This window comes from Numida meleagris, chromosome 5, assembly GCF_002078875.1.
Source record: "Numida meleagris isolate 19003 breed g44 Domestic line chromosome 5, NumMel1.0, whole genome shotgun sequence".
NCBI lineage: Eukaryota > Metazoa > Chordata > Aves > Galliformes > Numididae > Numida > Numida meleagris.
Window position 1 is genome coordinate 56333445 of NC_034413.1, and position 21057 is coordinate 56354501.

The 21057-nt window shown below is 62.0% G+C and overlaps 3 protein-coding genes across 5 annotated transcripts in view; 1 reads left to right on the forward strand and 2 right to left on the reverse strand.

Annotated features, from left to right (window-relative positions):
- Nucleotides 9804-14151, forward strand: LOC110399192 (rac GTPase-activating protein 1-like). Of its 2 annotated transcripts, XM_021397464.1 has the most exons (16): nucleotides 9804-9987; nucleotides 10079-10281; nucleotides 10358-10482; nucleotides 10555-10633; nucleotides 10742-10795; nucleotides 11181-11258; nucleotides 11345-11480; nucleotides 11672-11832; nucleotides 11931-12092; nucleotides 12181-12276; nucleotides 12344-12536; nucleotides 12609-12714; nucleotides 12790-12922; nucleotides 13002-13104; nucleotides 13183-13300; nucleotides 13372-14151. In XM_021397464.1, the coding sequence occupies exons 1-16, from the start codon at nucleotides 9903-9905 to the stop codon at nucleotides 13421-13423; spliced, it is 1884 nt and encodes a 627-aa protein (XP_021253139.1). In that variant the 5' UTR covers nucleotides 9804-9902; the 3' UTR covers nucleotides 13424-14151. The 2 variants fall into 2 exon arrangements, with proteins under 2 accessions (XP_021253139.1, XP_021253140.1); XM_021397465.1 differs by lacking the exon at nucleotides 10742-10795.
- Nucleotides 14278-18506, reverse strand: GMPPA (GDP-mannose pyrophosphorylase A). Of its 2 annotated transcripts, XM_021397468.1 has the most exons (12): nucleotides 18348-18506; nucleotides 18183-18280; nucleotides 18006-18109; nucleotides 17709-17901; nucleotides 17516-17575; nucleotides 17311-17441; nucleotides 16519-16653; nucleotides 16250-16347; nucleotides 16069-16115; nucleotides 15904-15996; nucleotides 15655-15823; nucleotides 14278-15566 (listed from the first exon to the last, which is right to left on the reverse strand). In XM_021397468.1, the coding sequence occupies exons 1-12, from the start codon at nucleotides 18388-18390 to the stop codon at nucleotides 15466-15468; spliced, it is 1272 nt and encodes a 423-aa protein (XP_021253143.1). In that variant the 5' UTR covers nucleotides 18391-18506; the 3' UTR covers nucleotides 14278-15465. The 2 variants fall into 2 exon arrangements, with proteins under 2 accessions (XP_021253143.1, XP_021253144.1); XM_021397469.1 differs by lacking the exon at nucleotides 16519-16653.
- The window catches only part of SPEG (SPEG complex locus), a 30995-nt gene continuing 28540 nt past the window's right edge, over nucleotides 18603-21057 (reverse strand). Inside the window, exons 38-41 of the mRNA XM_021397474.1 lie at nucleotides 20814-21037; nucleotides 20445-20520; nucleotides 20136-20285; nucleotides 18603-20004 (exon numbers count right to left, since the gene is read on the reverse strand). Coding sequence (XP_021253149.1) covers nucleotides 19797-20004; nucleotides 20136-20285; nucleotides 20445-20520; nucleotides 20814-21037 — 658 coding nt within the window. The 3' untranslated portion in view covers nucleotides 18603-19796. The remainder of the gene's footprint in view (nucleotides 20005-20135; nucleotides 20286-20444; nucleotides 20521-20813; nucleotides 21038-21057) is intronic.

The window sequence follows — 21057 nt, forward strand, 5'->3', positions numbered from 1 at the left end:
CCTTCCTGCTGCCCTCATCTTCCTCCTACCCCAGCACGCGGCTGCTGACCCCAATGCACGTGGTGCCCCACAGGCAGGGGCTCAGCTCCCCGCCGTGTTCAGCCCCTCAGCCCCACATCCCACCCTGGTTATGGAGAGCCCCCCCAGCCCAGCAGTCCCCCCACCCATTGTGCTCAGCTGTGGTGTCGGTGGGAGCTACCCCCTCCCCAGCAAGCAAAGCGTGATTAATTACAGAGTAAGTCATTAATATTCACAGCTAATTAAAGATCCTTATCATGAATAATGGAGCTCCGACTCCAAATTATGGGACACGGATGGAGGAGGTTGAGGAGGGAGAATGCAGCGGGGATGCAGAGGGGTACAGCTGTGGTGCAGGGGCACGTGGGGAGCAGAGGTACCAGCATGGGGGTTTGGGCAGTTGTGGCGGCCAGGGGTACCCGTGCATGCGGAGCTCTGGTAGGGGATGCGGGGGTGGGACGTGGGGCGGTGGGGATGGGGCGGGCACGGAGTCCAAGCTGGGGCCGCGTGGTCCCCACAGAGCATCCGGAGGGGAGGGCAGCGGCACTTTGCCTCAGCTCCTGTTATACAAATGAAAGGTTTTTAGTGGGAAAGACTCTAGGAGAGTAATACATCTCCCATATTGATCGCAGGCCAGGGACCAAGGCACGGCTTAAACAGTAATTGATTTCTAGCCGCCGAGATGTGTTGGGGAGCATTGATTTAACAGCACTGCAGACACACTGCTACTAATCTGATTAAAGTATTTAGCAGAAATGTTATTCTTTAAAAAAAAAACAGAGGGAGGTGATGGTGCTGCCTGGGGCCAGGGGGACGAGCTGGGGTGGCAAAGCCACGGTGCAGGGTCCTGCTGCAGCCCAGCACCATTACGGGGTGGCTGTGTCCCCTCTGTCCCCATGGCAGTGGCACACATCTGCAGCCAGCTGTGTCAAGGGCACGTGCAGAAGGAGTGGGCAGCACGTGTGTGAGCAACTAGCTCCAGAGAGAGCGTGGGCCTGCAGCCAGGGCCATGGTGTGGATGATGCTCCCAGCATCCATCCCAGCTCCTTGAGGGGCACCGGCTTGTGGGGGGGCGGGGGCAGCACCCCTCACTGCCGTTCCTATCACACCCATCAGCCCAGTTAATTAACACGCGGTATCAAACAAATAAATTATTCCTGCTTCCTATTGATTCTAATTTACTAGCCCCTGGAGAGCCCGGGCTCGTTTATCCCACCTGTCACCCCTGCTTAGCAGCTGTGCTAACACCTGCCCCGCTCCCAGCACCTCTCCTATTCCCTGCCTGGGGCAGAGCCCCCTGCCCAGGGGTATGCCTTGTGCCGCAGCCCCTCCTGGGCACCCTGGAGGAGCCCTGCCCTTGTCCCTTGGAACCCCCTGCCTCCCAGCAGTGCAACAGTCGGGCTCCCCTGCGTCCCGAGGAGTCCCAGCGCTGCCCGCACACCACTTCTGCTGTTTGCCCACCGGTGCCAGCCTGATCAAAGCAGTGCTCCTCCCTGCTCCCGCCTCCTATTGATGCTGGATCGATCCATCGACCTGCCCAGCTGCTGACTGCACAGCTCCGGGCTCCTGGATGGCTTGTTTGGGGGATCCCAGGGAGGAACAGAACCCAGCTCCTGCACACGGCCAGTGTTGGACTGCTTTAGTGCTGTCCCAGTGTGCTCCAGGCAGAAGCTTGCAGCTTGCAAGCAGGGCTGGGTGCTCCCAGCCCAGCACTGGCTTCACCGCAACTCAGCAGAGTGACCAGGCATGCTGTAGCAGGGGGAGCTGGAGGCTGGCCAGGGACATGGTACAGGGTCACCAACCCAGCTGCTCCACGCACCAGTGCTCCCCAGCGCTGGAGAGCTGAAACCCACTCAGGCCAGCAGCAGGCTGTCTGAGTCTGCCTTCAGCCTTCATCCCAGGCAGCCACCAGAGCAGCGGAGAGCCAGGCATCTCGCTTGGAGCCACCCATTTACCCAGCCAAGCCACATGTGCTGAGTCCTGCTCTCCTGCTCCCTAAATTCTGGCAGCACCTATATCCCAGCAGCTGCCCACCTCGCCCTGCAGATAGACACCATCATGGGGTGCCCATCATGGGGTCCTCATCATGGGGTACCCATAATGGAGTGCCCACTACAGGGTGCCCATCATGGGGTGCTCCTCATGGGATACACATAACAGTGTGCTCATTACAGGGTGCTCATCATGGTGTGCCCATTGCAGGGTATCCAACATGGGGCTCCCATCACAGGGTGCAGCTTGGCACGGCCCCACTGGCAACACAGCGGGCGTGCGTAGGAGGAGCACTGGCAGAGCGGCAGCCAGGAGATAAGCTCCCCTCTCATCCTCATTGTGTGTGACGGGAGGGAGATTTATGGCTGCAAGCTGCGATTTGTGCGCGGCTCAAGCACACGGTATTGATCACTCCTGGTTGCTCCCGCTGCTCCCTCACCTCACAGCCCCTCCTGCCTCAGCTCTGCCATTAACTCTTCCTGCCCTGGGGGCTGGGGACATCCTGGGCTCCGAGCAGGGGCAGGTTGGTTGGGCTGGTGGTGAGAACATTCCTTGGCAAGGAGCGAGGCTCAAGGGCAGGGCTGTGGGCATGGAGTGGCCGGTAGTGCCAAGGGGATGGGGATGGCAGGCAGCGATAAGGGAACAGATCAGAGGGGATAGGGCATGGTGCCATGGAGCAGTGCCCGGAGCAGTGCTGAGCACACAGGGATGGCTGGTGGTGAAAGGGATGGGACCAGGGGATGGAGTGTGATGGCCATGGGCAGCCAAGGGCACAGGGATGGCAGGGAGCAGCCCCCGGGCCGGTGGAGAGGCCGGTGCCGTGAGGCTGGGGATGGGGGCAGCTCTGGGGGCTGGGGAGGGGATGGGGATGGGGACTGCGGGTGCCTCTGCAGTAGCGGCAGGAAATGATGTGTGAAATGAAGAGTTCCTGCCCAGTGCCCAGAGGGAGCGAGCAGCATACTGAGCAGGAGCTGGGGCTGGGGAGGGGGGAGCCACAGTGGGGTGCATGGTGAGGGTGTCCCCCCTGCATGGGGGAGGACTGCTCCACAGCATGGGGCTGAGCCCCTCCTGGAGGGGAGAGGGGAGGGGGGCTCTTGGCACTGGGGACTGCTGTGAGGACCCCGAGGGTGGAGGTTTGGGGGGCACAGCCCTGCTAGATAAAGCCCTTGCCCCCCCTTTCCCTGCACACCCTCTCTGCTCGCCGGTTTCCTGCTGCTCCACGGAGATAATTAAATCTGCTATTTCGGCAGGTTCCGCATCCCCTGCCAGGCGGATCCGTAATCAGCGCCAGAGTGCCCGGGGCTCCCCCACCTGCACCCCCTCCCCGCCTTTCTGCCGCCCACATCAGCCCTGCTCTGGGCACCTCGCCCAGCTGCCCCAGCCCCCTCCTTGCCTGGCAGCACCCTCAGGGATGGACACCCATGAGTGCCCATGGGAGGACAACACGCTTCTCTCTGGTGCCGGTCTCATCCCCTCACCTCCAGGTGCCCCACACTGTCTCCTCTGCAGGGCTTGGCACCAGGGCCAGGGGGATCAGCCCCAGCTTCCCATCCATCCCTGCTTTTGACTTTATCACGGCACCCGGGGACGCTTTAAATAATTCACCAGCATGAGCTCCGGCACAGCTGCTGCCGCAGGCACTGGGTGCACGGAGCCAGGCAGCGCCTGTATGGCAGAGATAGTGGTGTGTCCCTGCCAGCACCCTGCATCATGCCCTGGCTGCCCCCCGCCTGCTGGCACCTCTAGCTGCAGGGAACGCTCTGGCAGAGGTGGGACTTGGTGCAGGGATGCCCACGCCCAGCCCTGTGCCATGCCCCCAGCCCAGCCGGCACTCACCATCACCTGTGTCCTTCCCCCCAATCTCCTGTGCAGGACCTGCTATTGATTGCTGAGGGATCCTGTTGTTAAGCAGGCAGCTCTGGCTGTAAATTTGGATCAATAATTTAAGGGGGTAAAACTATTAATAGGATATTAAAATATCCGCCGTTGACTGAAGCAGGAAGGTTGGAGTGAAGGTCAGGTGGCCAGGTGACATGGGACATGGCCAGCAGAAGGACAGTGTGTGGCATGCAGCAGCGTGGCTGTGCATGGTGAGGTGATGCCCTGTGCTGGCATCCCACATGGCGTGAGCATCCCCCACCCATGCTGGAAGCTCAGCACCGCACTCAGCGTCGCACTGCCAAGCAGCCTGGCCTCGTCACCAAAACGCCGGGTCATGACCGCAAGTGGGAAGGGTTAACGGCTCTGAAAGTGGATCCTCCCCCTGCTCCCCGTCCACTGTGTTTTACAGGCCAGAGCTATTAACGGGAAATGTTCCCATCAGCACCATTGATCCCCTTGTTTACAGCCCCGTAATCCTCACCCTGTTGACTCAGGAGCAAGGAGGAGAAGGGGAGGAGATGGCATTGTCACTGCCCTGCCTGCGCCCCGCCTCACCCATGGCCCTGCAGCACCCACTGGGGCACTGGAGACGGAGCAGGGTGAACAGAGGGGGACACCGCAGCACAAGTGCATGGGGCCGTGCAGTGTCTTCCTGGTGCCCGCCAGCTGGCTGGCACCTGGTGGTGGGCCCCGCGCAGCAGCACCACTTTGTTCTCATTAGCGCGATGAGCGGAGCCGTCACGGTGAATTAGGGACCCTCCCGCCACACAGCGCTGCATCTGCTGCGCCGGCAGCAGAGAGCATGGAGTAGAGGCGATGGTGGGCGCCGTGGCTAAGGGACAGCTGCAAGTCTCATCCCATCCCTGCTGGGGTTTGATCCGCACAGAGTGACCCCAGGGCCATGCTCCCAAGTCGATCCCCTTCCCCTAGCCTGGTTCTGGCTCACCATAGGTCCCTCATCATGCAGAGGTGCCCCATGCCTGCCTCCACCTGCCCCCCGCGATGGCACTCACGGTCTGGAAATCACTGCTGGAGCACTCCTTGCCTCCAAACGTGCAGCGCACGAGCATCTCGCCCAACTCCAGCCGGTGGCTCACGCGCTCCACGAACTCCACAAAGTCGAAGGGGCGGCTCTTGTCCTCCTCGCTCAGGTCTAGCTTGCCCCGCAGAGCTGCCAGCGCATCCCGCTCCGTGACCTCATGCATCAGAGGCTGTCCCGCCCCATCCAGCAACCCCAGCATCTCCCCTGCCCAGTACAGGTCGTGGCCAGAGAGCTGCGAGAAGCGTGCAGGGTTGAGGTTGCAGAGCGTGACGGCGGGGAAGGTCTTGTTGCGATCCGTCGCCTCCTCCAGCTGGGTGCTGTGTGGGTACTGGAAGTACAAGCCCACGCACTTGGTATAGACGTGGATGAGGAGGGCGAGAGAGCTGAGGAAGGCCAGCAGCCACAGCAGGTTGCGGGCGGTGAAGCGGTGGTGCTGGAAGATGTGCTGGATGCCGTGCAGCGTGGAGCGCCGGGAGAACTCCTCCAGACTCCACGGGCGCCGCTGCGGGACCACAGCACCATCCTCCAGCTGGGCACAATGCACCAGGAGCCCGGTGGGGCAGCCCTCTGGGTGAAGGGGTGCCGAGGGCCAGGGGGGTGCCCAGGGGCGCAGAGGAGGCCCCCGAGGCTCCTCCAGCCACATGCTGAGCTGTGAGCGCAATGGAGGAGTTGGAGTGCTCAGCTGCGTAATGCTGCACCCTGACCAAGTGGGGAGAGCAGGAAGCTCGCTAAGTGCCGAGACCACAGACGTACTTAGTGATGGAGCCAGAGACTAAAACAGCCCTGGAAAAAATGGGCACTCTCATCTCCTGTCCCCTGAGAGGCCAGCAATTAGCCCTGCTTCCTTCCCCCATCTCCGGGCACTTAGCGTGGGCTCTGCAGGGAGGCACAGAGGTGCCTGGGCAGGACTGCATCAGCTCTGGGGTGGTGAGAGATGCATGGGGGTGCAGTGTCCCCCATAGAGGTGGCCTTCAGGAGCCCCAGCTCTGCCCCAGCCTCACCAGAGCAGAGCTCCAAGAAATTGGGCTGCATCACCTAGTGCCACCCTTGTCACATCTCCCGCACCTTCAGGCTCAGCCACAGTCTGACAGAGGCCAGGGGGGCCAGGATGCCCAGGCATAGGGCTGTGCTCTCTCTTGCAGCAGCTCAGCCCTGGCCTGGCACCCAGCAGCAGAACAGCCCTGTGAGCAGTGGGGTTCCTGGTGGCTCAGCCATGGCCCTGTGGTGCCAGCCCTGCCCGGCTGCGCTCCCATGGCCCGTGCTCCCCTGCACAGCTCTAAATCCATTAGCTTTGCATAATTAGATTTTTCTCAATTACCAGATTATGATAATTAACAGCTCATTTGGAGGAGGCAGTGCCTAATCCCGGCATCACGCCTGGCTCAGATCCAGCCCAGCTCACGAGGGCACAGGGATGGCAGCGACACGGGCACGTGGCAGCACCGGGAGCTGCGCCGGGGCGGGCAGCCTGCAGGATGCTCCAGCATCCCGTGTGCCAAAACCTGAAGTCTGCCCATCTGCGTGGACCAGCCTGCCTGGCCAGAGAGGTCAGTGCTGCAGGCAGAACAGTCCCCAAAAATGAGAGCCCACATGGGGGCATCTATCAGTGATGGTTCTAGAAGAGGCTGCGCACCCGGGCAGCTTCAGAGACACAGAAAGCATCTTGCACCATCTCCTGCAGCCAGCTGCCAAGGGAAACCACAGGAGAGGTTTGCCTCGTGGGCCGGGCTGCAGTCATTAAGGGGGGTTGTTAATGAACTTTCCAAGTCAATAATGTTGCTGAGGAAGGATGGGAGAGCAGGGTAGGGGGAGGCGGCAGCCGGGGAGGTACCAATCTTTATCATGGGAAGGCAGGGCAGTCAAGGCAATTACTGCCCATCAACAGAGCTTCATCCCTAGTAAAAGAGAAGAACAAATATTGAGAGAAAAATGCTTCTGAGGACCTCGAGGGCAGGGGAATGGGGAGCAATAAAGATGTTCTCAGAGCTCGCATAGAATAAATCTGCCCGGTCCGACTTGATTGCCTTTTTTGGGTAAAATTGCTAAATGAATCGATGGAGAGGAGACAAGAGGTGTGATATATCTGGTTTTTATTAAAGCATTTGATGTAGCGTCTCATGGAATCAGTTCCAGTTGGCGGGGACAGCCATCCCTCGCCCACGGGAGCAGGGGGACGGGGCAGCCCTGGTGTGCAGGTGCTTAAAGAGTGTGGTGGCAGAGACCTCTGAACGTGTCACAGCGCCCGCTGTCACCTGGGATGCTCGGGGCAGGTTTCTCTCCCTGTGCTGGAGCAGCCCTCAGTTTTGGGGGAGCAGAGGAAGCTGTTCAACGAGGCACATCCACAGCAGTGCCAGGAGCAGCATCTGCCCATCCTGCTATCTCCTCTTTCCTCGCAGCCTGGCTTCTCCCAGCGCCAGGCTCTTCCCCCTCCTCCTGCTGGTGCTAATCCCCTAATCTGTGCAAAGCAACAATTTCCTGCGTGGCACGGTGTCTGCCTCTCGCAGGCCCAGACAGCTGAGATCTGCATTCCTCCCCTTCCGAACGCCAGCTCCCTTATCAGCAGCAGGTATCGGGTGAGCCAGGCACCACCTACCTCCGATAAACCCATGTTTTATTGTGTCCCATTTCCATTTTATCTCCAAGCCAGCAATTATCGCCCATCTCACAACACGCTGTGCAGTGTGCGGGGAGCAGCGGGGCGAGCTCCTGTTTTGCGGGCAGCCCTGGACCACAGTGTCACATTGGAGAGGTGGGGGGCAGTGGCGATGCCATGGGGTGAAGCTCACTGCTCGCTGCCTTCCCGTCCTTCTAACTTCATGCCGTGGCGGCGGCGATGGGTTTTCTCCCCATGAGCCAGATGTGTTGCACGGAGCATAAACACCCGCGCCAGTTGTTGTGCTCCTCGGTGTGAAGGCATCAGATGTCTGCATTAAAACAAAGCTCTCCACTTAATTACTCAGGCTGATAATTCAGCACGTGGAGGCGGCTCTGGCTGAGAGCAGAGGGCTGGATCACAGCTGGGACTGGAGAGCCTTGGAGTGCACATTAATCCTGGCTCTCACAGCCCTGATTAACGGTGCTGGAAACCTGCCCACCCCGCTCAGCAGTGGGGGAAGGCTCCATCCACCACACCCCACTGCTGCCCCAACAGAGGGGCCCCCTCGCCCCTTGTGCTGGTGGCTGCCGAGACAAAGCATCTCAGCATCTTCAGAGGGACCACAGCAGTGCTGTGCTGCCCGGGTGCACCCACACCAGCAAACACCTCCTGCAAACTCACCTTGCACCAGGGCTGGTGGCCAGGCTGGAGGCTGCAGGCAAGCTGTGCCGTCCCCATGGGGCTGCAAGGGTTAAGCTGTCATGTATTCAGGGCCACGCGCTGGCCAGGAATTACACTTTTATCGGCACGCGGTGCTGCCGCCGCTTGAATTGGGACTGGGAACTCTATTTCCGAGCTCACCCAAATTATTCTTCAAGAGATAAAGCGCGGTGCAGAGCAGCGCCGGCACTTCATTAACATTCCCCAGCCCATTCAGCTTTAAACGAAGATTGCCTGCCTCGGAAAATGATAAAATTGAACATGTGAAGCAGGGCATTATGTTCCATCAGCCGATATTATTTCCCACGCAGGGGCCGAGCGCAGGCACAAACAGCTATTTATGCAGCGCCTGGCCGAGCCGCAGAAACGGCAGGGGTGGGTGGCGGGTGCACCCTGCCCGGCCATGAGCATCAGAAGGTCTCCTGGCTGTGTCCCTTGTAATTGGGCTTGGGTGTCCTCGGGGCTGGTCCTGCTGCTCCATGCATTGGGCCCCAGCACGTGGATGAGGAAGGGGCTTAGCAGTGGAGATCCCAGCTCCCCATTGTGTCAAACTGGAGGCTTCGCAGCCTGCCACCCAGCCCCAGGGGACGTGGTGGCCATGGCAAAGCCACCCCGGGGGGACAAACGCTCCTGTGTCCCCTGCTAGGGCTGAGCGGAGAGGCTCCTGGGGCTGCAATTGGATTTTGCTCGGCCACGCTGAGCCTATCGATCTGGCAGTAATTAAAGGCGCTCCAAACCCTGACTCATATTCAACCTTGGGAGGAAGGAGCTCCTTGGAGAAGCACCCTCTGCTCCCTGCCTGCCAGCTCAGCACCCAGCATTGAGGCTGGAGCTGTGCTGGGGCTGCCCTGCAACAGCTGTGTGCCCATGGGGGGACCCTGCCCCAGGCTACCTTCTCCCCTGCTCCCAGAGCTCTGCTCTGAGCCCTGCACATCTGGACCCTACACAATGAGCCCATGCTGGTGCCTCTTTGGGTTTCTAAGTCATCCTGCTATGTGGGATGCTACCTGCCCTGTCCCCCACCTCACTCTCTTATCAGTGCCTGGAGGCACCGGGGTGCTAGGGGTGCAAAGAGGCAGCTGGGGAGGTGTGAGGGTAGGCGAGGGCCAGCCAATGTGTGTGTGTATGAGCATGTGTGTGCACAGGGCCCCCCTGCACGCCCAGCCCTGCCGCCAGCCCTGCTGCTATTCCCGGCATCCGCAGCAGGTCGGGACAGGCACGGAGGAGGGGTGGCTGCCGTTCACCGGGGGCCCCACCAACCCGCTCAGAGCCCTCACGGAAGCCAGAGGGACTGGGGGCTTTGTCAGGGAGGGTGCGCAAGGTGGGGGTCCTGGGGAGAGCACAGCATCGCAGCGGGCCCGGGCAGCAGCCAGGCTTTGCGACAGGGAGGTGGCTCCATCTGCAGGACACAGCCCCATCGGGAGTCCCGAAGCCGTGGGTGCCGCGGGCCCCGCGCTGAGAGCCGTCGGGGCTGCGGGAGGCGGAGCCGAGCCGGGCTCCACCCCGGCCCCCGGCCCACATAGGCCGGCAAGGAGGGCCCCTCGCCCCCTGGAGTCTGCGCTGTCCCGCGGCCGTGGGGCATAGCGAGGTTGCAGCGGGCGGAGGAGCGCCGGCGGCGCGCGGTGCGTCCCGTCTATCCGTCCGCCGGGCACGATGCTGCGGCAGCGCTGCGGGCGGCTGCTAGCCCAACTGGAGCGGGCACGGCAGCTGCTGGAGCTGGACGGCCGCCTGGAGGAAGGTGGGTGCATGGGGCATCTCCGTATGGAGCTCGTGGGGGGCTCTGGGGGCGGCCTTCAGTTCGGTTTGCCACCCGCTGCTGTTGCCCACAGACTTCATCCGCGTTGTGCGCAGCTTTGAGGCGACACGCCAGCGGTGCTGCCGGCTGGAGAAGGATGGGCAGCGTGCCCGCGAGCAGCTGGCCCGTGCTGAGGCCGAGCGGGCGGCGCTGGAGGTGAAGCTGAAGCATGCCCGGAACCAGGTGGAGGTGGAGATGAAGAAACGGCACCGTGCGGAGGCTGAGCTGGAGAAGCAGGTCTGCTGGGCTGGCAGCTGGCATGTGCCAGGGGTGCTGGGAGTGCTTGCCTCATACCACCCTGTTTGGGTCACAGGAGCGCAGGCTGCAGCTGGTCCTCGAGCTGCTGATGCAGGAGCCATGGGGCAGTGGGGAGCAGCGCACCGTTCTCAGCGCCCTGGCTGGATGGCGGCTGGGGACAGCCCTGGCAGCAGGCAGAAGGTGAGTCGGGCTGGGGACACCGGGCTGGGCTGAGGGAGCACCAGCCATGCTGACATCTAGCTCACTCTGCAGGTCGTCTGCGGTGGATGAATCGTGCCAGTCCCTCCTGTCCCAGTCGGACATCAGCTATGACCGCACCGATGATGACATGGTGAGGAGTGACCCGGGGCACCTCAGGAGCTTCTTGCGGTGATGGGCAGAGCTCAGATGCTGGGGTACTGTTGGCCTGGCCAACCCCAGCACCTCTGCTGCCTTTCAGGATGTCGACGTGATGGTGGTGCGGGCCCTGAAGCGCAAGGCCCAGGAGAGACAGGTAGGTAGGAGGGATGCTGGGGCACGGCATCTCCCATCCTTGTGCAGAGTGCTGCGAGGAACCCGGCAGGGGGTTAACGCTGCTGGGCTGGGAGTGCCGTCTCTCAGCAAACCTCTGCAATCAATAGAAACTCCATTACACTGTGCTGTGGCCCAGCCAGGCTCCTCAATAATTCATCCCCACATGTGGGCATCCTGCGTGCTGCTCTGCATTGCAGCCCTGGCCTGGGCTCCCTCTGCCTGGGTCTGGATCCCCATGTGGCTGCTGTGGGGTCTGGATGCAGCCAGCACCTTCTGTGGGGCTGAGACCACTGTATCTGGGTGCTTGGTGGGCAGTCAGGGAGAGACTCCCTGCCTCTTCATCAGTCCATCTGCTTTGTCCCCAGCGCCTGTCCCTGGCCCCTCAGATCGGCCCTGTGGTTGTGGCAAAGCGGCACCGTTCTTCCGTGGCACCCTCCAGCAGTGTGAGTGGAAGCTGGGGCTGGGCAGCAGGCTGAGCACAGCCTGTGGGGCTGCAGCCAGGCACCTCCTCACTGCCCCCACCTCACAGGAGAGCATCCCCCCCGCGCTCCCTCCTGCTGAGGTCCTGGAGTCTGCCCGCAGCCCCCCGCCTGCTGTGCTGGTGCCACGCCGCCGCTCGTGCCAGGGACACCGCATCTCCACGCATGCAGGTCACGGTGAAGGAGGTGAGACTGGAACTGGGGTGCTTCCATTGCAGGGGAAGAGATCATCTGGGGGATGCTTGTCTGGTACTGAGGTCCTCTGGGTGTGCCATGTCCCTCCATCAGCACTGGGGGGCTGATCGCTTCCCAGGAAGCGGGGAGTCTCCCGCATCCCTTGGTTTTGGGGATCCTTGCACCGCTTCCTCTCTCCGCAGAGCCGACCACAGCGTGGGGCACCAGCGAGGATGTGGGCAGCTGTGCCTCAGTGAAGGAGAGCCAAGCTGAGGGCAGCTCCATGGGGCAGCCAGCGCCGGGCCCCCCCTGCTCCCCTCTGCCCAGCGTCCTGCCCCCCCAGCACCACTTCTCCTCCAAAATGGTGCGTGCCGAGCACCCTCTCCCTGCATTGGACCCTATGGTGAGGGGAGATGGCATGGCTGGAGCAGTGCTGGGCCCTCACCCCATCTCCCCACCCAGGTCATCCGCTCGGAGCCATGCGGTGCCTGTGGCTCCCGCCTGCGTTTCGGGAGGGCCGTGCTCAGGTGCCGCCAGTGCCAGCTGCTGCTGCACCCCAAGTGCCGGGAGCGCTGCCCCAGGCCCTGTGAGACGCAGCCTCGCCCACAGGCCTGGCCCCGCGAGGTGAGCGGGTGGCTGCGTCCCTAGGCACCAGGGCTGGGTGCTGAGCGGGCACGGTGCTGCCCTCCCTTCTCGTTGCCCCCCTCTCCAGGGTGTGCTGGCAGACTTCGCCCCCCCGACCGCCCCGCTGGTCCCCGCGCTGGTGGTGCAGTGTGTGACCGAGGTGGAGATGCGAGGCCTGGCTGAGGTAGGGAACGTGGCAGTGTGGGGAGAGGCCGTGCTCCCCGCAGGCTGAGCCGCTTGGATCCCCGCAGGCGGGGCTGTACCGGGTGCCGGGTGCGGAGCCGCTGGTGCGGGAGTGGAAGCGGCGGCTGCTGCACGGCGGGGAGGCCCCGAGCGGCGTGGCCGACATCCACGTGGTGTGCGGCGTGCTCAAGGACTTCCTGCGGGGCCTCAAGGAGCCGCTGGTCACCTTCGGCCTGCACCCGACCTTCCTGCGGGCTGCTGGTGAGCGGGGGTTGTGGGGCTTGGATGGGGCGGGGGGCCGCTCCGCTCCCATAACACCCGCTGCCTCCACAGACATCCCCGATGAGGCTGCCTGCAGCACGGCCCTGCGGCACGTGGTGAGCAAGCTGCCTGCCGCCAACAGGGACACGCTGGCCTTCCTCATGCTACACCTGCTCAGGTGAGGGCTGCAGGACTCCAGCCCACCGCCCACATAGAGGTGGGGACCCTATAGCCAAGCCCTGTCCCCTCGCAGGGTGTCACGCAGCCCAGACTGCAAGATGGACGTCCTCAACCTGTCCCGAGTCTTTGGCCCCACGCTGGTGGGGCACAGCTCCGCCAACCCCACACCACTCGCCATCATGGAGGACACACCGCGGCAGTGCAAGGTGAGCGGAGCACAGGCCGCAGGTGTTGCCGTGGGTGCTGCCGGCCCCTCCCTCAGCCTCCATCCCTCCCTTTGTGCAGGTGGTGGCTCGGCTCCTGGCACTGCCACCTGACTTCTGGAAGAGCTTTGTGGGGACGGAACAAGAGAACCCAGTGCCAGCACCGGACCCAAGCAGCAAACACGGTGAGCCCATGAGACTCTCATCGCCACTGCAGAGCCAGGGTGTGACCCCATGCCCCTGACCCACCCTGTGTCCTGCAGAGCTGCTGTTTTGCCCCGTCGCTGCTCCACAGCCACATGTGGGGCAGCTGAGCCCCGCTGGGACGTGCTGCCTGCCTGGTGCCCTGCGGAGCTGCGTGGGCACGGCCACTCGGGCACCGTGAGTGCTGCTGGAGAGGGATGGGGGAGGCCCGCCTCGCACCCTGACTCATCTCCTGTGTTCCCCCGCAGGGAGAGGGCAGCCCCTGGGAAGGTGGGGCGGTTCTTCCCCTCTCCAGTGTAGCTCTGGCTCCCTGGGGATGGAGCTGGCACCGGAGTAGCGAGGAGGAGGAGAAAGAGGAAGGCAGCGTGGGCCCGTGATGCTCAGCTTCCCTGCAGCTCCGGGCAGTGCAGGGATAGGGCTGCTGCCCCACACTGGGCTTGGTGGTTGGTTTGTATTAAATGTTTGCAGCAAAACCAGCCTGGGTGTGAGTGGCATCTGCAGCAGGAGAGCTCCGGGGCTTGTGGGCAGGACTGGGCTTGGCCAGGAGCTCAGTAGGCAACAGCTGTGCTGAAAACACTGCGCACAGCAGTCCTCAGCATCCTGTTTCTGCAGGGGCAAGGCAGCTCCCATCACCCCTGGGCTGGGTGGGCAGTGAGGGAAAGGCAGGGCCCCCTGCAGCCCCTCTGAGGGGCCCTGTGTCAGCCCAGATGCTGATGGCCTCCAGTAATCAGAGCTGCTGCTAGGGGAAGGGCAGCCCCAAGACTTCCGGGCACTTCAGCTGGGGCCCCTCTTAACTCCTTCCTCCCCTCCAGCAGCCGTAACATGCAGCAGAGGTGTGCAAGGCTCTGCCTACAGCAGAGAAGGTGGCTGGGCAATGGCCCAGGCAGGACTTGTTTTCCCCCCACCTGCCCTCTATAATGTAGCACAAGGAACAGGCAGTAAAGGGGAGCTTAGGGAAAAGGGGCCTTGCACAACAAGGCTAAAAATTGCCAGAGCCACATCCAGCAGCTGAAGAGCCTTTGTCCATACTAAAACCCAGGGCCGATGTGGGACACAGGAAGAAATTCAAAAGTGAGCAAGTACTTTGGCTCAGCTCCCCTCGATGCAGGGGTGTTCACCAGAGGGCAAGGAAATTAGCACATCCAAGGCAGAGGCAAAACTGAAAGAGTTTAATGTGCTTAAAGTCAGGGAACAGCTAATCCCTACCCAGGACCACAGCAGAACTGGCAAAGGAATGCACAAGGCTGGGAGCAAGGATTTGCTGCAAATCCATCCAGCTGGGGTGGTATGGGATGGATGGAGAATCCCTAATGCAGTGCCTGGTGGGAAGTGAGGCGTGATGTGCCCTCGGCAGCACGCGGGACTTTAGCGCAGAGCTGCATGACATGGAGGGAAGGCAGGGAGATAAGTGGATAAAGGGCAGCACTGGTTTCTACTGTGTGCCAGGATCAGCAGTGAGCTGCCTTCAATAAAAACAGGTTTTACAAGCCGTAGCAAGGCGGGAGATCTCTCTGCCCCCTGCACACAAGTAAGACGATTGCTCCTGTGCCCTGCGGCCATTGCTGGTGCAAGGGCAGGCATGCAGTGAGTCCCCATGCTGGCCCTCAGGAGGGCAGGGAGCCATTGCCCTATTGCAACCGGTGCAGGTCTCAGCCTGACAAGAGCACAGGCTGCCAGCTCTGCCTCACACCAAGCCCTCATGGGTGAAGGTGCTCCTGTGGAAGCAGGTACTTTCACAGCTATCTCCAGGGCCAGCAGTGATGTGACAGAGCCTGCTGTCTAATCCACTGCTGTTAGGCCAGCCTGATGGTGCTGGCATTGCCCCCATGGTAGGCGGAAGCCCAGCTCAGGCTGTTGCAATCACACTGCTGCATCCTCCCACTGGGCTCATGCTGGGTGGGGTGTCTGGGCAGAACAGGCACCTTCAAAGCTCCCCAGGGATGGGCCAACAGCTTATGAGAAGTTGGAGAGAGCAGCTGTTGGAGAGCTGGAGTAGGGGTACCAAGTCTTCCTGGGTAAGGCCATGCTGGTAGTGCCCTTTGGTGTGGCAGTACCCAGAGCTCAGGACCTAAGATGCTGCAGGCAGCAGGTGCTCTGCTCAGCCAGCAAGCTGGCCTACAGCAGGGGCCCTGTGCAGGCCCAAAGCTTCACCAAAACCCCTGGGCTGCAAGAGAAGCAGCATGCGAGGCTGATGGCTCACCGGCTTTAATGTCTATCTGGAGCTGGCATCAGGCACTTGCAAGGCTCCTGCACCTGGCCCTCTGGGGGTGCTGGGAACCCCTAGGAGGTGAAGTCCTATCTGGGGGCTGGCAGAGGCCACCCCACCCCAGCAAGCAGCTGACTCACAGGATGATCTGGTTCTTGTAGCTGCGACTCAGCTCCTTGTGAGGAAGGACGATGGAGTTGAGAATAACAACCTCAGCGGGGATGGTGACGCTGCAACCTGTGGGGAGAGCGTGAGGGATTTAAAAAGGGAGGAGAGGACCCTGACCCATCTTGTGGGACCCAATGTAGGGCTAGGGCTGACTTACCCAGGATTGTGATGGAAGGCGTGAGGCGGCCATCACGAAAGAGTGTCTCGCTGTCAATTTTGGCATAGGGATCATTGGGGTTGGGGTCACTGGGTGTCCCTTCAACCCGGGCCCAGCGCCCAATGGTGCTGTCCCAGCCCACGATGGTATTGAGGACGCAGGTGTGGTCCTGGAGTGGAGTGGTGGATAAGAGCTGCAGCAAGGGGCTGGAGAGGAGACTACCCCTGTCCTAGGGCAAGCCCTACTTACGTGCAGTGAGGCCCCATGCAGGATGATTGACTCGCGTATGCGCACACCAGCTCCCACCGTCACCCCCTCCCCAATGGAGACATTGGGGCCCAGCTGTGAAGATAGAGGACCATGGTAAGGTCAGGGATAGTGGTGTCCTCAACCCTGAGGTCTCCCTGCACTTACCACCGCCGTACTGTCAACAGAGGCTGTGGGGTGGATGTACACGTTCCCTGCAACACAAGGCAGCTGTGTCAAGGGAAGCAGCCCAGATGAGCATCTGGCTCTGTGAGCAGGAGAGGAGCTGTCTGTCGGTTCTGGCTGCACAAGGCAGCTCCCAGGGCTGTGGGGGATGTCAGTGGGGTACCTCGGATGATGGGGCCTCCAGGTTTGTTCTGGGCCAGCCTTTCCGGGTGGCTTTGGCTGTACTGGTTCAGGTAGAGGCGGCTGGCGTAGATAGCAGAGCTGGAGAAGGAAAAGCAGAAGATTGTTACTGTATCTCTGGTGCCTTCAGGACAGAGTCTGAATTCAGTACCTGCCATCCCACCCACCCACCGGGCTCTGTCTGGGCATCTGCCTCTCCCACATCTGGCACAGCTTACGCAGTGCTCCTACTGCATCAGCCACAGCCCTTACCCAGCTGATTTGATCTGGCTCCAGAAGCCATCAGTTTTGTAGACGTAGAGTTTACCACTCCCAGCCAGGGCCGTGAACACATCCTGCTCCAGCCGGATCACTTCGGCACGCTGCCAGCCATTGGAGCTCTCCTCTCTGCAAGCAAGAGGTCTCTTAGATCCCTACCCCAGCAGGGGACCCTGGCAGACCCTCTCCAAATCTGGGGGCTCCTTCCTAGATGTGCACCTCTCCCCAAAGGCAGGGCCAGCCCTGCCAAGCCCTGCAGTTACTCTGCCAGCTGGAACAAGTTCCGTGGCAGAAGTGGATGGTGCAAGAGGCACCAGGCAGGCTTAGGTGTGGCAGATCCTGTCCCCCAGCCCAGAGCCCTGCACAGCTGGATTGATGTTGGGTGGTAGTAGAGGTGACAGGCTGGCTGGTGCAGAGAGCTGGAAGGGGAAGCAGAGAGCCCCTAGTTGAAAAGCTTGCTCAGCCCGTTGTCCAGAGCTGTATGAGGATGGGATGGGAGGAGAGGAAGGGAAAGGGCATCAGGAAGAGATGCACAGGACAGCCTTGCAGGGCTGTAGCAGCGAGAAAAGCATGCATTACCACTAGGCACAATCCAGCACAGAGCAGCCATTGCAGACACAGAAGGACTGACTTACCCAAGGTAAGGACAGCTGGTGCAGGACCAGGAAACAAGTGAGTGATGGCAGAAGAGGAAAGAAGATAGAGAAAGAATGGAGGATGAGTGTGCTTCTGCAGGCCTGGGAAGCAGTGGGGTGGGAGGGACACAGGGCACAAAGGGGCTCTCACAGTGCTAGTTCCTGCTGGTTCCTTTGGAAGACCTCTCCAATGTGCTGGAAGATGGCAGGTGTGAACAGATAGATGCCACAGTTGATGATCTCACTGACAAACGTGCTGGGCTTCTCAACGTAGTGCTGGACCTGCGTGAAGGAGAGATGTGAGGGCCAGGGCAGAGCCTCAGCACACCTACTCTCCACTCTGTGCCTTCCTATACCTCCTGCGTGTCCGTGTTGGCCACGATGCAGCCATAATTCAGAGCCTGCGTCCTGTTGGCCTGCAGAGTGGGGTGTGTCAGTGCCAGGGGAGCAGCAGGGGGGTGAAAGTAGAGCTCACAGCCTGGGACTCATCCAGCAGCTTCTGGCCCAGCCCGTGCCAGAGCTGCACTGCTCCCTGTCCCTGCCACGCACCGTGGTGCCCAGGATGACAAAGCTGTCCGTGTCCCCGTGCTGCTGCCGGAAATCCAGCATCTCCTGCAAGGGGAACTCGGAGCACACATCCGCATTGAGGACGAAGAAGGCGTCAGCGCCGCCCGCCAGGATTTGATCACGGAAGTGGTAGATGCCCCCACCCGTGCCCAGGGCCGCGTATTCCTGGAGGTACCTGCGAGGAAGGGAGGGCTCAGGGTCAGGTGTGCTTAGCGACAGGCGCTCGGTGGCAGGACAGAAGGGTAGGCAGGGCCGAGGGGCACCTGGCAGACCACCAACCTGATGGGAATCCTGAATTCCTGCTGGGCCGCTGCCAGGAAGCGGCTGAGGGCCTCGTGGGGCTGGTAAAAGCCCATCAGCAGGATCTCCTTCAGGCCGGGCACCTGCGAGGGCACAATGGGAGGGCAGCGCCAGCACGGCACCAGCCCGGCCCGGCTCAGCCCGGCCCCTGCGTACCTTGGCGCAGGCCTCGATGTGGTGCTGCACCATGGGCACGCCGGCCACGGGGAACAGCGGCTTGGGCACCTCGAAGGAGAGCGGCCGGAAGCGGGTGCCTGCGGAGCACAGCGGGTCGGCGAGGCCGGGCACCGGCAGGCTGCCCCGCGGGGCCCGGCCACTTACCCTTCTGCGGGCCCCCGATGAGGATCACTGCCTTCAGCGGCATGACGGCACTGCTGTCCCGGCCCGGCGCAGCACTTCCGGGACACGTCAGCGCGCTCCGCCGCCGTAGCGTCACTGCCAGCGCCGTCCCGGCCCACAATGCCGCGCCCGCCGCCCGCAAGGTGGCGCCGTAGCGCTGCTAGAGCGGCCGCGCATGCGAGTTGGGGGAAGGGGGGTGTGCGCATGCGTCTGCGGGGGAGGGGGCCTCACTGTGCGCATGTGCTTGTAGGTGGAGGTACTTGTGAGGCTGGGTGTGTGTGAGGAGTGGTGCTGTGTGTGTGCTGCCAGCTTTGAGTTGAACCCTGACCTAAGACCCCTCCCAGGCTGTCCCCGCCCCATAGCCGCACTACCCCGGCCCTCTCCCACAGAAGCGCGCAGACAGACTCGGGCTGCTCAGGACCTTTATTGCTGCTCTGGCACTGTGCTCGCTTCAGCCCGCGGGGACAGCAGCGACTCCGGGGCCTGGCAGAGAGGTGGGGGCACAGAGCAGGGGCACAACCTCTCCCCACAGTCTATAAATGAAGTCCAGTCGCTACAGTGTAGTTGCCCAATGCTGTCCCAGCCTGGGGCACCCAGGGGAGGCGAAGGGGGTCCGCACAGCATGGGGCACCCCACATGGCAGCATGTATGTGCAAGGGTGTGCGTGTGCATGGGGGTGTGTGGTTCAGCAAGGCACGTGTGGGGTTGCACATGGGGCGGGAGGGGCTGCGGGGGGCTTTTTGGGTACAGGTGGCTGCAAGCATCTCTTCCTGCTCTGTGTGCCCCCAGAAGCGTGAGCAGTGTGGGCCTGAGCAGGTACAGAGTGTGCATAGCCCGGGGAAGGCACCGGTGTGGGGCCCGGGCTGCAGCCCTCTGGGGCAGAAGCAGGCCTGTGCTGTGGGCTGGCCCCTCTGCGCAGCCCAGCCGAGCAGTCTCCATCTTTGGCACTCCCGTGCAAAGCATGCTGACTGTGGGCACCCCCAGTCTGCGTTGGGGGATGGGGCCGCCCCTTGCCCCTCCGTGTCATGACAGTGGGAGCCACGGGCTGCGGGTAAGGCACGTGGCTGGGCTGGACGCTGCAGGGGCAGCCACATTTTGGGGCCAGTCCCCCACTGACCATGTGGCCTAGGCTGGCCGGCATGCTGGCAGATCTTCCAGACCCCCATCTCCATCCCCATCCTGTCCCCGTCACATTCTTCCCCCAGCCCTCTGCCACATACTCCATCCATCCCAGCATCGCCACTCGACCCCAGCTGGGGCACCATTTTCCGGAAACTCTTCTTCGACTCCACCGAAAGATGCCACTCGTCTCTGTCCCTGTCCTGCCCTGCCAGCATCCCTGGCAGGTGGGGTCCGTGGGCTCATCCCGGCTCCTTGGCCGCCCTGTCCCGCGGCCCCTGGAATGTTCCTCTGGCTCCTCACCCCTCACGGCTACTGCGGCCCCGGTGGCTGGCCACCCTGGTAGGAGCGGAGTAAGACCTTGTGCTTGGTGACAGCCTCACCACGGCGCCGCTGGTGCTCCACCAGGAACTCCTTGAGGCGGTTGGTGGTGAAGGTGAGAGTCTGGCGGCGCAGCTTCATCAGGTAGGCGTCCTGGAGCCAGGTGTTGGCGAAGCAGTCCTTCACTGTGGGGCGGCTCCTGCAGCAGCTCAGCGTCAGGGACCACGGGGTGCCCACCACCTCAGCACCATCCCCAAACCAAACAGCAGCACTTCCCTCCATGACCCCCTGGGTCTTCCCAAGCAGGGATGGGGCTCAGGAGGCACTCACCAGGGGTGGACGGTGAGGACCTTGCGGATGAAGAGGGCAGCGCTCTGCGAGACGTTGGGGTACAGCTTGAAGGCATCGAAGCGCCCTGCCAGGATGCGGTTTTCTGTCTCAATGGGGTCCAGTTCAAAGAAAGGCGACCGCCCGCTCAGCCTGGGAGGGAGGAAGTGGCACAGGCTGGGCACAGCGGTGAGAGGGCACCTAGCACCCACCTAATCCCCATGTGGGACAAACATCCAGCTGGGAACAGTCTGTAGGCCTACATGGGGCTTGCTACACCTCAGGTGCTCACCCCGAGCCCCTTTCTCTTACATGATATAGGTGAGGACGCCGACACCCCAAACATCCGCAGCAGAGCCCACCGGGTCACCTTTCACCACTTCTGGCGCTGCAGACAGAGTGAGCAGCTCTGTCATATACACGGTGGCCAACCCCAGCACCCCCAGTATGCACATCACGCCCAACACTCCACCCTTTCTCCCTCCAGCACCCCTTGCTGACACCCCAACACAACCCAGCAACAGGTTCCCCAACTGCCCCACAGACACCCAAACACTCCCACTGAGCCCAACAGCTCTAACAACCCCGTCTAGACACCCCCAGCATTCCAACCACTACACAGCTTCCCCAGGTAACTCAGCTCCCCATGCTCTGTGCCTGGGCACAGCATGCCCCACTCACACATGTACTCCAGTGTGCCCACACGCCGCCCCAGCTGCCGCAGCACCAGGGGGTTGTAGGTCTGGGCGCTCCCAAAATCAATGATCTTGAGAGCGTTTGTGCCTGAGACCACAACGTTGTCAGGCTTGATGTCAAGGTGCACAATGCGGCGGCCATGCAGGTACTCAAGGCCCTGTAGCAGCTGCAGGACATAGCTCACCACATCATCCTCCGAGTAGCGAAACCTGGGGATAGGGGACATGAG

Bases quoted from the DNA above. Each gene is read 5' to 3' on its own strand.
- LOC110399192 (XM_021397464.1), top strand. From the start codon at position 9,903: ATGCTGCGGCAGCGCTGCGGGCGGCTGCTAGCCCAACTGGAGCGGGCA. The intron at 11,481-11,671 runs GTGAGACTGGAA...CTCTCTCCGCAG, and splicing joins TGCAGGTCACGGTGAAGGAG to AGCCGACCACAGCGTGGGGC. The intron at 13,301-13,371 runs GTGAGTGCTGCT...GTTCCCCCGCAG, and splicing joins GGCACGGCCACTCGGGCACC to GGAGAGGGCAGCCCCTGGGA.
- GMPPA (XM_021397468.1), bottom strand. From the start codon at position 18,390: ATGCCGCTGAAGGCAGTGATCCTCATCGGGGGCCCGCAGAAGG. The intron at 18,281-18,347 runs GTAAGTGGCCGG...TGTGCTCCGCAG, and splicing joins CATCGGGGGCCCGCAGAAGG to GCACCCGCTTCCGGCCGCTC. The intron at 17,902-18,005 runs GTTGGTGGTCTG...CCTTCCTCGCAG, and splicing joins GAATTCAGGATTCCCATCAG to GTACCTCCAGGAATACGCGG.